This window comes from Sus scrofa, chromosome 9, assembly GCF_054392235.1.
Source record: "Sus scrofa isolate SSC_HxYL_T2T_F1_AM1 chromosome 9, Sscrofa_HxYL_maternal_Yorkshire_Landrace_v2.0, whole genome shotgun sequence".
Lineage (NCBI taxonomy): Eukaryota > Metazoa > Chordata > Mammalia > Artiodactyla > Suidae > Sus > Sus scrofa.
In genome coordinates, this window is record NC_139391.1 from 108,405,026 (window position 1) to 108,420,915 (window position 15,890).

The 15,890-nt window shown below is 38.6% G+C and overlaps 1 protein-coding gene across 6 annotated transcripts in view; it reads right to left on the bottom strand.

Annotated features, from left to right (window-relative positions):
• The window catches only part of RELN (reelin), a 499,001-nt gene that overhangs the window by 131,198 nt on the left and 351,913 nt on the right, over positions 1–15,890 (bottom strand). For all 6 annotated transcript variants that reach the window (XM_084977353.1, XM_084977355.1, XM_084977351.1 and 3 more), the window contains exons 21-22: positions 995–1,187; positions 106–218 (exon numbers count right to left, since the gene is read on the bottom strand). In XM_084977353.1, coding sequence (XP_084833479.1) covers positions 106–218; positions 995–1,187 — 306 coding nt within the window. The remainder of the gene's footprint in view (positions 1–105; positions 219–994; positions 1,188–15,890) is intronic.

A 15,890-nucleotide genomic window follows, 5' to 3' on the forward strand; every position in this document is an offset into this window, starting at 1 on the left:
GTATCCTGCCTGCCATCTCATGCTTAACTCTTCTTCATCTTTGTCATGCTAAAAGAGATAGTAAAAGTTAAAGTGACAGCCATATCTACAGATGTCATCTCTTACCAAGTTTTCTGGGGAAGAAGTACTATGACTCTTCTCCACTGTGTGAACTCACTGGCATGGTAAATACTTGCTGATGTGAATTCCTGACAACTCGGCATACTTGGAAGGCATTCCTAAAAGAGAATCAGACAAAAATGAAACTGAGGTTCTTAGTTCCTCCAGGGGTGAAATGCTGACTCGCACAAGTGTAAAAGTCCTTAGAAGTCTAATGTTATAATCTTAACCATTTGCAATATGGGTGCAATCCATAATTTTTCCTTCTGCGAAGCTAAAATATTTGGAAAACAACTGAAATGAGATGCCACAATGGAATTAAATGTTTTCCAATTCTCACACGCAAAAACAGAAAATAGATTAGGACCTGTTAGCATCATACTGGCATTTGGTGAAATTTTCCTATTCACTATGGTGTTTATGCATTTATTGCAATATCAGATCACCAGTATGTATATATAAAGAAGTACATTTTATTCCAAGAAACTGGAATTAGGTTATTTCTTTTTTGTTTTTTAAGGCAAGAGCTACCATATTCTTAATATGATCACCCTACAGTTGAAGAGACTTAACAAAGGATAGTTGAAGACATGCCACAGGGAAAGAAGGAGACATTTATAGATAAATGGAGGTAGAGATAAGAATGTTGAAACACCATCCTAGTAGATCTAGTCCTAAAGTTATTCTCATTTCTTTCTTATTTTTAATTGCCCTTTAGTATCTGATAGGGCAGAATGTGGCCTCATGGTAGGCCATTGGTGACAGTGTCAATTCTAAATTGCAAATAACATTGTTCTTTTTCAACCAAACCTAAACTTTTAGCATTGTAATTCTTTGCTTCCTATATAAAAAGGGGAAGGCTATTTATCACAAGCTTCAGAGCAGACAGACTTACTTCTTGGACGAGGTGCCAGGTCAGGCCGTGGTTGGTGGAATACTCCAGTTTCACCTGGTTGTCCATGTGTGGAGTGTATTTCCGGCCACAGCCCATCACCAAACTGAACTGAATCATGTAGGATGCTCCTATCTGCATTGACTGTGTTTCCACATAGCGCATACTGGAGGCAAGTTTAGAATCTCCTGTAAAACTGGAAGACAGAGGTCGAAATCAGAAAGCTAAAAACAGCAACATAGTAGGGAAAAAAAATCAAACCCTTCTTTTCCTATCTCACACCAAAATAGTTTCATTTTACTTCTTTAAGCCTTGCCAAGTTCTAGAATGAGTTTCTGTTAATATTTTAAAAAAAGAGGCAATTTGAAACAATGTCTATCAAAGAAGCAATGTATTTTTAAAGTTAACACCTTGACTTGTCAAAATGGGTACTCACTCATATATTGTTCATGAGTATAAACACTTTGACTCATTAATATGACTTCTTGGAATCTATCCTAATAAAACAGTCCTAAATTCAAAACCAACTTTATAAAATATGATGAATATTGTAGGTTTACTTAGGGTAGTAATTGGGAACCATTTGAGATGTCAAACCACAGGGAAAATGGTGTAGCCACTTGACAGACTGTCCATATTTCAAATATTTATGAAGGTAATATAATCAAATTTACATGTATATGACAAAAGGTTTAAAAACCCACAAAATGATGCATGAAGGAAATTTGGCAGAATGTCTGCAAAGGCTGTGTTTGGTGGTAGAAACTGGACAGTTTAAAACTTCATTTTTCCTACTTTCCAAATAGTCTTTAATGCTTAGCCACTAAATACTGAAATCATCATAACATAGTTAAAAAAATTTTTTTTAAATATAGATGATTTACAATGTTGTGTGACTTCTGCTGTACATGATATAGTTTTAATAGTGGTACCTAAAGTCAGTGAAATTCCCATGTTTTACTGGGTCTCAACTGAGCACTATGTGATTGTAAACTGAAGGCAGGCACAATTACTTTTTTATAGAAAACTGCTCAAGGAATTTATAACCTATCAGAGGAGATTAAAATATGGACACATTTCACTGTAGTTAACATGCGTCAGTGTAAATATTTCCAGGGCCAACCACACGGGGGTTTGTCTGCCACAGCACTTAGTACTACAATTCTGAAGTAGTCAAGTTCCACCCTTCAATGACAAGGTGGCTCAGACAAAGGAGTTGATGCAATATTGCAGGAAATCTTTGAGGCATTTAATATTTTTTCTTAATTCTCCTTTGCTGAATCAGCAAAATAAGAAATAACTACTCTGACTTGCTTCTTGTAAGGATTAAGATATTATTTAAAGATGGAATATTGTGCATATAGAAGATCGCCATGGGCTTGGGCTCCAGGCTATAAAATGTAAGAAGCTTTTTCTTGGCAATGACTAGTTACTGTTTAAATTTTAAATTAAGTTTTTGCATTTGGACAACAAATGAAAGAGCAAAATATAAGTGCCCAATATCTGTCTTAGCATATGGTTCATACAAGGAAGGGGAAAGTTATATTCAGTACTGCTGGGCTTACAAATCCAGCTACTCCATGTTTGTTGTTATTGATAAAGATGCCCACCAGTTGTTGAGTTAGGCCTATATCCTAAGACTGTGCTAAGCACAATACCCACACTATATTCCTTAGTTCCATCTTTACAAAATTACTCTGTGAAGAAGGAACAATGACCTCTAGCGAACAAATGAGGAGATGGGGGCAGTAAATGGTAGAAACTCGATGAGAAATCAGCTTTGCCTGACTCCAAAACCTCTTAACCAAACGCTATCTCTTTGTCCTTCTATTACGCTACGAGGGAGAAAAAAACACTGCCATTGTGAATAATTTTCATTTGTAGTTAATTTAAAAATCATTAATTTTCAGTTACTATACAATGATGCTCTGATGTAGACGTACAAAACCATGATTGCTACTGTGTATTATTAGGGCATTAAAGGATGAAGTCTAGAAAATATGAAGCTGTAGGATGCAATTTTTTTTAGCAGTGTTACAAAAGGAACCAACATAGAACAAGAATACGAGTAAGCTGCATTGGTACAAACTCATCTACGTAAATTCTAGAGTCTTTTAAATAGGCAAAATAATAATAATAATAATAATAAAAATCACAAATGTTTCTCCCTGTGAGAAATGAATGCTGCTTTTAGTTTCCAGGGTTTAATGCTCTTTCTACTACTTTTTATGAAAAAGGTAATCAGAAACAGTTGACTTGGCTTCATTTTTAACTGTTTATTTTAAAGGCAGGGCATATATACCCCCCAGCATCTGGGGAAAAAAAAAATCACACAGTATGTGGCAGCAACATGGGTTGAAAGGTCTGCAAGCCACAGAGGTACTAAAACTTTCTCACTCATGTTATGCATAGTCTTTCTCCATCCAGCGTTTCTGAAACAATTTAAGATTATTTTCACAATCAACTCCTTTTAAGTTCCTCCCTTCTGAGATGGTTTAGTGTCCTGGCAATGCTACAGAGAAACAGAAAGAAGTGCTGCATTTTGCAAGTAGTGCCTGCACCTAACTTTTTCATGGTTACAAATTAACCATGAGCTTGTTTGGAGAGAAGTATTCACATCCAGGAAGTGTGTGAGGCATCCTTAAAATGATAGCTTTTAAAGGTACAATGATGCCAACAAATAAGACAAAAAGTATATAAAAGGACAAGTTAAGGCTGAGTAGTATTCCATTGTGTATATATACGACATCTTAATCCATTCATCTGTCAATGGACATTTAGGTTATTTCCATGTCTTGGCTATTGTGAGTAATGCTGCTATGAACATAGGGCTTCATGTGTTTTTTCAATGAAAGTTTTGTCTGGATATATGCCCAGGAAGGGGATTACTGGATCATATGGTAGTTCTATATTAAGTTTTCTGAGGTACCTCCATACTGTTTTCCCTAGTGGGTGTACCAATTTACATTCCTACCAACAGTGGAGGAGGGTTCCCTTTTCTCCACACCCTCTCCAGCATTTGTTATTTGTGGACTTATTAATGATGGCCATTCTGACTGGTGTGAAGTGGTACCTCATTGCAGTTTTGATTTGCATTTCTCTAACAATCAGGGATGCTGAGCATTTTTTCATGTGCTTATTGGTCCTCTGTATGTCTTTTTTGGAGAAATATCTATTCAGGTCTTCTGCCCATTTTTTCAGTTGGGTTGTTTGGTTTTTTTTTTTTTTTTTTTGCTGTTGAGTTGCATGCGTTGTCTGTATATTTTGGAGATTAAGCCCTTGTTGGTTGCATCGTTTGAAACTATTTTCTCCCATTCTATAGATTGTCTTTTTTTTTTTTTTTTTTTTTTAATGGTTTCATTTGCTCTGCAAAAGCTTGTAAGTTTGATTAGGTCCCATTGATTAATTTTTGTTTTTATTTCTATTGCTTTGGAAGAATGACCTCAGAAAACATTTGCGTGGTTAATGTCAGAAAATGTTTTGTGTACGTACTCTTCTAGGAGTTTTCGGCTGTCTTGTCTTATGTTTGTCTTTAAGCCATTTTGAGTTTATTTTTGTGGATGGTGTGAGGGTGTGTTCTAATTTCATTGATTGACATGCTGCTGTCCAGTTTTCCCACCACCATTTGCTGAAGAGACTAGAACAAAATAATGCCATTTGCAGCACCATGGATGGAACTAGAGATTCTCAATTTTACTAAGTGAAGTAAGTCAGAAAGAGAAGGACAAATGTCATATGATATAACTTATATATGGAATCTAACATACGACACAAATGAACCTATCTACAGAAAAGAAACAAACTCACAGACTTGGAGAACAGACTTGTGGTTGCCAAGGGGGAGAGGGACAGAGTGGGGTGGACTGGGAGTTTGGGGTTAGTAGATGCAAACTATAGCATTTGGAGTGGATAAACAATGAGATCCTACTGTAGAGCACAGGGAACTATGCTAATCTCTTGTGATGGAACATGATGAAGGATATATATATATACACATACACATTGATAGAACATAGAATTGATTGATATTGATAGATATTGTAGTTGATAGAACATAGAAAATCAACTATATTTTTTTAAAAAAGAGAAAAAAGTTTAAAAAAGGTCAAGTTAAGAGGCTTAAAAAAAGACAAACAGTGACAATAAAATTCTTATTTAGCATGGATATCTGTTCCTCCAGAAGTTGCGGGCAGATATTGTTGGGTAGGCTGTTGCAGCTGCTGTCCACAGCTCCTCTCTCCCCAGTCATCTTCTAGTGACTGGTCTGGGGGTGTCCATGACCATCATAAGTTCTCACCAAAGGGATGTAAGTGAAAGATGCTAGCTGGATATACTCACTCAGCTTTAATATAAATTTTTTTTTTCTCTTTTTTGTCTTTTGTTGTTGCTATTTCTTGGGCCGCTCCCGCGGCATATGGAGGTTCCCAGGCTAGGGGTTGAATCGGAGCTGTAGCCACCGGCCTACGCCAGAGCCACAGCAACGCGGGATCCGAGCCGCGTCTGCAACCTACACCACAGCTCACGGCAACGCCGGATCGTTAACCCACTGAGCAAGCGCAGGGATCGAACCCGCAACCTCATGGTTCCTAGTCGGATTCGTTAACCACTGCGCCACGACGGGAACTCCTAATATAAATTTTTAAAAGAGATGGATGTACTTGGCTGCCATGCCCTTTTGCCTCTTCCTATTGGGGCAGCAGCCATCCTATAACAATAAGGAGAACAAACACACAGTTGAAACTCTCTCTACTGAGATGGTGGAGTAGAAAGATGGAGAGAGCATGGGTCCCTGATGGTCTTGTTAAGCTGCTTACCAACCCTGGACTGTCAAGCCTAGGAGTGCTTGTTACGAATGACAAATAAACCTCCTCACTTTTGTTTATGTCACAGTCAGTCTTTTCTGGTTGTTGTGGTAACCCAGAGCTGAATGCATTTCTGATACACCTGCCATACTTCATGGTACTAAGTGCTATCTCTCCTGATGTGTTAATCTAAAGCAAAATAATCCACGAAAAGCACAGGCATCTTGTGCCTTAAAATCTTGATCAGTCTTTGGACACGTTTTCCTCATTGTATGTTTTATTTAAGACGAGCTGACGGCCAGTGAGATCAGGTTTGGCTTTTTCCTCCTGACTACTCTGATGTTCATACAGAGCTGGAGTTTTAGGGTCAAGAACTTCATAGTCTACGGCCCTTTAATTTATAAAACTGCTCCTCTTTGCTGCTTGCCTAAGTCACGATATGTTTATAAAGGCAAAATGAAGCTGAACTTCTCTGTTGCAATCACAGAAACAGGAAAAAAATAGTCCACATCAGCATTTTGGGGAGAAATTCTGGAGACATAAAGCATGGGGAATGGGAGGCTTCGCTTTATTCATGATGATTTGCTTAGCTTTATTCAAAAGTAAAGGAACAATAAAAAAATTCCTGCATCTAATGATAAGATTTAATGAGAGAATGGGGATAACTCTTTCCATTAGGACAAGCTTACCTCCCTGTGCCTTTTCATTTCCACCCTCAAGAAGGCTAGTAGGCTCTCTGTTACGACCCTGGTAAGTGAATGGCACGTAATGTCACTCAATTCTCCATCACTGTATCTTGGTTCATAGTAGAGGCCTTTGCCCCCGCCCCTTCCTTTTTAAATCTCATGTATTCCTGAGGATCTGCTTTCCTGACCAGGGTGAAAGCCTCTCTGTAGGAAGAGGCACATCTTGTTCATCTCTGCATCCCCCTAAAACCATTCAGAGCCTGGTGCACCTCAGAAAGCAGGGGGTATCGGTGTGCAGGATATTGCGGTTTTCCAACATTTCCAAATGAAATGGAATATTTCATTTGACGTTTGAGTCAAGACCACTTGGGAGACATCAGAGATCCTTACCATTGCGTTATAGAAAAGGAAAGCTGAGAGGCTGACCTGCTGGCCCGCAGGGCCACACAGTCACTAAAAAGCTAGAATCTAGGCCTTCTGATGTCTACTTTGATGTCCTTTCCACTACGTCATGCCTGTCAAAGGTGTGCAAAGAATGTTAAATAAAATGAGCTCATTAGCGAGTCTCTCAACTGGAGAGAAGGTGAATTTTCCAAAACTGCAGTTACTTAAATGCTGTAATGAACACAGATAAGGTTTTGAGGTTATCCTCACTTAGAGGAATTGCTCTTTCTTTTTTTTTTTTTTTTTTTTTTTTTTTTTTTTTTTTTTAGGAATTGCTCTTTCTGCACTTCCCCAGAGCCTTGTTCCCATCTCCAGAAGAAAAGCTCTTTCACATAAATGGGAGATACATATCATTCAAGGAAGTTGGGGAATACTCAGGCTACAAAGTTCCTTAAACGCCAATTCATGTAAAACAGCCAAATCACCTAGGGACTGAGCCGTTTTTGACCAAGGGGCCATCTGTTTCAGAACAGTTCAGTAAGCAAGAAACCATAGTGGAAGTGTCACTACTAATGGGCCACAAGAGAAGTCACTGCACCAATATTTACATTTCTTAGAAACCTAAGCATGATTCTATCATTTTCAAGAACTACATGGAAAAGCCCAGCTCTGCAGAATTCATTTTCAGAGAAAAAGATCAACAAAAAGCTGGTCTTGGTCTGATACTGCTCAGAAGTTAGTCCTCTGCAGAAGGACATGTGAATGAACTTAAGCCCCTCTAATATCATCTTTTTTGAGGGAGGGGTTTATTTTTGCAATCATCAAAGAAATGTTTACTAGAGCTGACAGAAAAACTTGATATTGTGCATTTAAAAGTGGCATTTCAACTCATTTGTTTTGTTTGTTTGTTTTTTTGTTTTTGTCTATTTTTTTTTTTTTTTTTTGCCATTTCTTGGGCTGCTCTTGTGGCATATGGAGGTTGGTTCCCAGGCTAAGGGGCTAATCGGAGCTGTAGCCACCGGCCCACGCCAGAGCCACAGCAACTTGGGATCTGATCCGCATCTGCAACCTACACCACAGCTCATGGCAACGCAGGATCCTTAACCCACTGAGCAAGGCCAGGGATCGAACCCGCAACCTCATGGTGCCTAGTTGGATTCAACCACTGTGCTATGACAGGAACTCCTCATTTGTTGTTTTTATAATGTTTCTTAAAAGAGAAACAACCATATTATTTCAGTGGTTATATAAACTTTACATAATTATTGGAAAAATCTGACACTAAGAGAAGCAGTTTTTAAAAACTAATAATTTACAATTCTACTATGCAGAGATGAACACTGCTAACATTTTGGTGTGAATACTTCCAGACTTTCTTACATTTACACACACAAATATACACACATACACATTCGCTTCTCTTAAAAAAAATTAGAACTGTAATAGTCCTGATCACTTTTTCTTTCTACAACTATTTCATTGCTATCTTTCTATATGGAAAAAATATAGTAAGTATAGTAAAACTATAAATACAGTAAATATAGTAAGACTTGTGTCTTAAAGCCAGTCTCCAATTATGGAAATCTTTAGAGGAGGTTTTTCGCTATTATAAGCAATGCTTCTATAATATGCATCCCTGTATGTCTTTGTGCACTTGTCCAATTATTTTCTTAAGATAAGTCCCTAGAAGCAGAATTGCTTGGTCAAAGGAAAATTTAAAAGTTAGCCCTTATTGCTAGGTTGCTCGCCAAAAAGGTTATACCAAGTTACACTTAAAAACATTAACAGTAACAGAACTGCCAATTCTGATTACACATCAATACTGAACTCTGAGAAAGTTTTTCATTTTAGCTACATTTTTCTTTTTAGTTATGCAAAGTTACTCTATGCATAGTCTTTTAATCTACTTTTCTTTGATTACTAGAGAACATAACATGTTAACTAGTCATTGGCTATTTGTAGCTTTTTAGGATGTGAGGAGTCTTTTCATGTACTTTACCCATTTAAAAATTGGGAAAATAAGGAAAATTATATTTTCCTTACTCATTTGTACAAGTTCTTCACACATCTGGAATATGCAGTCTGTCATATATGTTGTCATAAACAGCCCCTGCTACCAATTTCTTGTCACGTTTTATTTTCAGAAAGGTCACCCCCTTACCCTTACTAAATACAAGTTTAAAAATTTCAAGTGCTGGAAGATGTGACCCTAGTAGGTCCTGCTTTTGGTGTCATGCTTTACCAGTTTCTATTATGATAGCCTCGAACCCTAGCTCATTATCATTTTTTGCAGATGTTCAATGGACATGTGAAAGGGTATGTACTTTTCATTTGAAGGGTGTAATTTTTTTCTTTATCTATTAAATCGTCCTTATCAGTTACCTCCCATACATCTGTCTAGGTCCTCGCTTATTTTTTGTTTGCTTGGTCCATCAAGGACCCAAGCAAAATATTAAAGCCACACTTGGAATTACAGTTGCTGTAATTCTCTCTTTGTGATTCCCGCAGAGTTTGCATTATGTTCACCATTCTGTGTATGTGTTGTGTGGGGGGCTGACTTTTCATCTTTCTATGGATGTCTATCCCTCCTGACATCACCCATGTTTCTCATCTCAAGCCCCAGCTTCAGCCCAGGAGAGTTCGGTGGGGAGAGGTATGGGGGGCTATTCACCTTTTGTTCACTTCACTCTCACCCACACACTTTCTTCTCCACACACTTTCCTCTAATACCACTTCCTCCAGAAGCTCATTCAAATTTCAACTTCCAAGAATCGTACAGCATTTTCTCTGCTACACTGGCTCCATCACTTCAATGAGGATTTTGGAGACAGGGTTATATCAAACATGTGGGCTTAACATATTGTATTATATGATATACTGATTTATTAATTTTCTCCTTGTTTTCCTGACGACTTTCTCTCAACCAGATTCTCAATTGGAGGAATTCTCTATGTAAATTTCCGGATACAAATTTATTTTATGACAATCTTTTTTACTTACTTCATTTGGTCTATAGCTTCAAACAAATTTGAAATTTCTACACATCATGCATTTTGTCATGCATTTATTCAATACTTTGTTTTCAAAACCTTTACGGATTTCTTTTTTTGGGGGGGGTGTCTTTCTTTCTTTCTTTCTTTCTTTTTTTGTCTTTTCAGGGCCACACTTATCGCATATGGAGGTTTCCAGGCTAGGGGTCGAATCAGAGCTGTAGCTGCCAGCCTATGCCACAACCACAGCAATGCAGGATCTGAGCCCCGTCTGCAACCTACACCACAGCTCATGGCAACACCAGATACTTAACCCACTGAGCAAGGCCAGGGATTGAACCTACAACCTCATGGATCCTAGTCGAGTTTGTTAACCGCTGAGGCACAAAAGGAACTCCCCTTTATGGATATCTAAGCGGCTAGACCTTAGAAATTATCTTGTTATTTTCTTGTTAGATTGAATTCCCTTATTTGTTTTCTTAGACTGAATTGGCCATAGAAGATATTTTGGAATACATGAGTTTTTCAGTATATATTTCAGGCCTTTTTATACTTTTGTTTTTGGAACCTTTTTTTGTTTTGCTTATTTTCACTATTCCTATTCAAAGTACACAGTTTATATTCTTCAGCTTCTTTCATTCTCATTTCCATTTTCTCAGTTTGGAAATTTACACATGGTTCTTCTAGCCAGGACTAGCTTTTCATTTTAAGCTACATAATGCTTATATCAAGCTGCTTGGCTGCTGTTTATTCAGCTTTTACAGAAAGCAGCCTCTGGACAAGCAAAATTCAGCAAAAAATTGGGTGTTTAGTAGCAGCTTTCTCTCAAGGATCAGATAATTTTATGTGTGAGAGACAGAACTAGAGGGGAATGTGTCACCTGGGTTAGAGGTTCAGGCTGTCTATATATAGTGGCTGTGACCACAACAAGCACCACTGGCTCTTTCTAACCTGGTTGCCTGCACCTACAGGGATACTGCTGCCAGATGGGCGGTGGACCAGTGACTCTGTCGGGAGCTACAGAGAGACTCTTTGTTAGGGTTCCAGAGGTCCATCTGCAGCCCAGTCACCCACCTTTTTCTCCTGTGGAACCAGCTCCCAAAGTCTAGTTGCCAGCAGCTAATTCCAACAACTTAAAAAAATCTAGTTTTAAAGTTTATAGACATTATTAAAGGTCATAGAAATTTGTTGGTAAGATAATGGTTTCAAAGATTTCTGTCACGTCTCAGCCGAATCTTCATTTTGCCCACCTCACAACATTTTTAGGAAATGAGTAAACTGTGGCAGAAAAAGGGGAATGTCTGCCGGGTCAAAGTCAGAGGGGAGTCAGTCTGGGCTTCGGTCCCCAAAAGGAGAAGGAGAGAAGCAGGGGAGACTCAGGGCCAGAAAGGGGAGAGGCTGTCAGAGAGTGGGGAGACCCAGACTGGGGGGAAAACACCCTCTCTCAACTCTTGTGGTGCCTCACACCCGAGGGTGTGTGAGAACACAACTGTCAGGGGCTTTTTCTCCAACAGTACTTCCCGCCTCTTACGGTGCAAAGAGAGAAATCAGAGAAGCTTTAGCTGTTGCCAGCCTCTTCCATGTCTGTTAATAACTTCAACTTATCCTGGATTTTTGGATTTCCAGAACTTCCTTGCTCCTCTTATTACTTTGCATCCATATTATCTCCAGAATCTATTTTGGTTGAGGTGAACTTGCCCAGTCCACTTTTACACTAAGAATTAGGACTTGCCTTTTCCACACACTCCCATGGTCTCTGTCAGCTTCTTCCTACTTCCTCTTGCATCTCACTTCCTTTTAGGAAGAACACACCAGCCCACACTGTCAGGCCTGAGAGCCCTGACTCAAAATGTTTAGCATGGAGAGAAGAGGTGAGGCAAGAGAGAAAAAGCTTGAAATTCTCTCTTTAGCCTTCCAACCACGTGCAGCCATATGGTGCATACTAATTTAGTGAGTATGTAAGTACGCCATTCTAAGACTTTTACAGGACTTTGATATTTTGAATTTTGGAAACTCCATCAAACCTCATAGCAAACATATTAAATGCACCCAGATCCCATATTACATATATATATTTTTTGTTGCAAAAACCTTCAAACAGATTTACAATTTTGCCTTTAAATTTTATTTGGTGACTTATGCATGGAAAATACATTTGGCTGTGATTTTTCAGCATACTTAGGACTCTGACCAAAAAAATTATTTCCAATAGCATGAAATCTCATGAATATTTAAATTTAGCAATTAATGGAGTTTACACATGTTGTGTTTTGTAGATCTTTAGTTAAATTTTATTAATTTTTGTAACTTTCTAACTTTCTTATCACATTTTTGAGACAATATTCATTTTCCTAGCCCTTGGATTTTTTTTCCAGTGCCCTGGAAACCTTGGAGGCCTGGCATTGTGACTAAGGAAAGAACTTCCCAGGAAGAGTCAGAGGCAATGCAAAGGTGCTGGGAGAGGAAAGAGTTTTGCTTGTTGGATTAGAGAAGGAAGAACAATGTGGTTGGCGTGGATTGAATGAAAGGTGGGTCAGGCTACCCAGGGCCCACCATGGAGCTTTGTGAACACTGTCCATAGAAAGTAACTATGTCAGCCTATTGAATTTGTTTCAACAAAACAGACATACCTTGCATCTAGACCATGAAATACAGATTTCTCTTGTTAAATTTGTTCAGTGGTGCGTTCTCTTACTTCTGAAATCTCACTTAGCCACTTAGTGCAAAGGGAGATTTTCAGGAAATCTAACTTTGGAGAAATAAATAACTCAAAAGTCAACTCTCTGGACACCAGTAGGACATGAATCTGGGAACATGGCCATTTTAATCTCTCCTTTAGTGGGGACTAAGTCTTTGTTCTCCAATATATATTTTCAAGTGGCCCATTCCTCTCCTGCCATCAACCTACTGCTAACACCATTATAAGACACGTGGATGATACTATAGGTCTTTGAGCTGAGCTCCTTCTACTGCTTCTCCTATTACCCCCCACCATCTATCTATGCTTATACCACAACTACAATCAGATTAAAAATATGATTAATTACTCCCTTCAAATTATTTACTGGATTCCCATAACACTTAGAATAATACACAAAATCTCTGTCGCTCTCTAAGGCCCTACCATAATCCAATTCCTTGCCTGCCTCAGGACCTTCGATCTTGCTGTTCTTCCTGTCTGTAATGTTTCCTTTCACACTTTTCACATCTCTGTTTCTTTCTTTCTTTCCTTCCTACCTCTCTTTTTCCCTCCCTTCTTTCTTTTTCTTTTTAGGGCCATACCCACGGTATATGGAATTTCCTGGGCTAGGGCTCAAATTGGAGCTGTAACTGTAGGCCTATGAAACAGCCACACCAACACCAGATTTGAGCTGCATCTGCGACCTACACCACAACTCATGGCAATGCCAGATCCTTAAACCACTGAGCGAAGCCAGGGATTGAACCCACATCCTCATAGATACTAGTTGGGTTCTTAACCCACTGAGCCACAATGGGAACTCCCACTTTTTCCTTTATTATTCTAGTCTCTACACTCCCAGGAGGGCTTCCCTAAACATCTTACCAAAAATAGTCTCACTTGCGCTTATGCTATCCAACATCCCCTTCCTTTATCCTCAGCAATTACTACTATCTGAAACATTACTACAAATTTGTTTTCTTGTTCACTTTTGTTCTTCTCCTCCAGAATGTAAGCTCTGCAAATAAAGGGCTTTTCTATATTCAACTGCAGTACTAAGTGCTATACCTACAGCACATACAGTGCCTATAAACAGTCAATAAACTGTTGAACGTATAAACTCATCCATCAACAAATGAAAAATTGCATGGTAATGAAATCCTCATGTTGAGAAAGCCTAATAAATAGTATTTATTTTATTCTATTTTTATTTTTTGCTTTTTATAGGGCTGCACCTGTGACATATGGAGCACAGCAACATAGGATCCGAGCCATGTCTGTGACCTATACCACAGCTCATGGCAATACCAGATCCTTAACACACCAAGTGAGGCCAGGGATCGAACCTGCACCCTCATGGTTACTAGTTGGGTTCATTACCACTGAGCCAAGTGGGAACTCCAACAATACTTATTTTAGAAAGTAATTTATAAAGTATTTGGGGATGTATTCAATTACATTACCAATTTTATAGAGGCGCTGATAACCTTGAAATCTGAAAATACTTTGTTTTCCCCACCACTGTTGAAAATAGCAATGACTTTTCAGTTTGTCACTCAATGCAATTACCTTACCTATCTGCTGAGCATCCGAATTACTGTGAAATAGTGGTTGAAGTGGCTCTTGCGGGCCAGTTTACCCCAACTGACTTCCTTCAGCATCACAATTTGAGCGGATTTCTGGTACTTTTTTTTTTTTTTTTTTTTGTCTTTTGTTGTTGTTGTTGCTGTTGCTATTTCTTGGGCCGCTCCCGCGGCATATGGAGGTTCCCAGGCTAGGGGTCTAATCGGAGCTGTAGCCACCGGCCTACGCCAGAGCCACAGCAACGCGGGATCCGAGCCGCGTCTGCGACCTACACCACAGCTCACGGCAACGCCGGATCGTTAACCCACTGAGCAAGGGCAGGGATTGAACCCGCAACCCCGTGGTTCCTAGTCGGATTCGTTAACCACTGCGCCACGATGGGAACTCCTCTGGTACTTTTTATTAGTCTTTGTGAAAAGAACACTCTAGATTTACTAATAAACTATTTAAACTGGCAAAATTTCTAAGTAAATTATATCTGGATGTTCAATGGAAGAAAAATTCTAAAGAAATTTACTTTGTATTATTTTTATTCTATGAGCAGATTCATTTTATAAAGGGATAGTCATGACTGTGTTTTCCTTATAACCTAAAGGATCAAGGTTGTTCAAAATTTCAGCGGAACACAAACCCAACATCTCCTTTGTCAAAGTTCACCAATAACACATTCCTCATATACTGATATATAAAGCAACCACCTTGACTATTTTCATGAGACTGGTCCGAAGAAATAAAGATCTGCATGTAGAAAAGACTCTTTTGAGTCTTAACCACTGAAAATATACATTCCTATTTTAAAAAAAAAAAAAACCAAAAATGTGGCAAAGAAGAGGTAAGTCTTATTAAAAAATATTCGGCCTACTGCTTGCTAAATGTGTATTAGATCTGGCCTTGGGCTTGAAAGTCCCCACAGATGCACGTCAGGTTTGTGCAAGCATGAGGTCTGAAGGGGTTTCTCCATGTCAGTAAGGAGCTTTTTGTGTTACCCATTACTACACATTACCGTTGATTCCTGATGGTTCTTATAACCTAGATGTCCCTGAACAAACTACTTTACAGCTCCTCTTGTATATCTTAAAACACATTTCACTCATCATTCAGTTCTGCTTATTTATTACATAATGACTATATAATGAAAACTTACTGATTTTCTTTGATTGTTAATAGAGCCACAGTACTATTTCCTACCTCTTACTGCATGTGAATTGTATTTAATTTGCATTATGAGATAAACAGGCGTTTAGGGTCCTTTTAGCCTTGGATTACCCCCTAGGCAACTCTTGCTTCTCATAAAATATACAAATTATTATTATTTTTTATATATGATTTTTTTTCCATTATAGCTGGTTTACAGTGTTCTGTCAATTTTCTACTGTACAGCATGGTGACCCAGTTACACATAGTTGTATAGATTCTTTGTTCTCACACTATCATGCTCCATCATAAGTGACTAGACATAGTTCCCAGTGCTACACAGTAGGATCTCATTGCTTATCCATTCCCAAGGAAATAGTCTGCATCTATTATCCCCAAGCTCCCAATCCATCCCACTCATAGCCAAGACATGGAGACAACCCAAACGTCCATCAACAGATGATTGGATTAGGAAGCTATGGTATATATACACAATGGAATACTACTCAAGCGTAAAAAAGAACAAAATAATGCCATTTGCGGCAACATGGATGGAACTAGAGACTCTCATACTGAGTGAAGTAAGTCAAATTATTTTTTGTTGTGCGTGCTTATAGATGCACCCAGGAGATATGAACT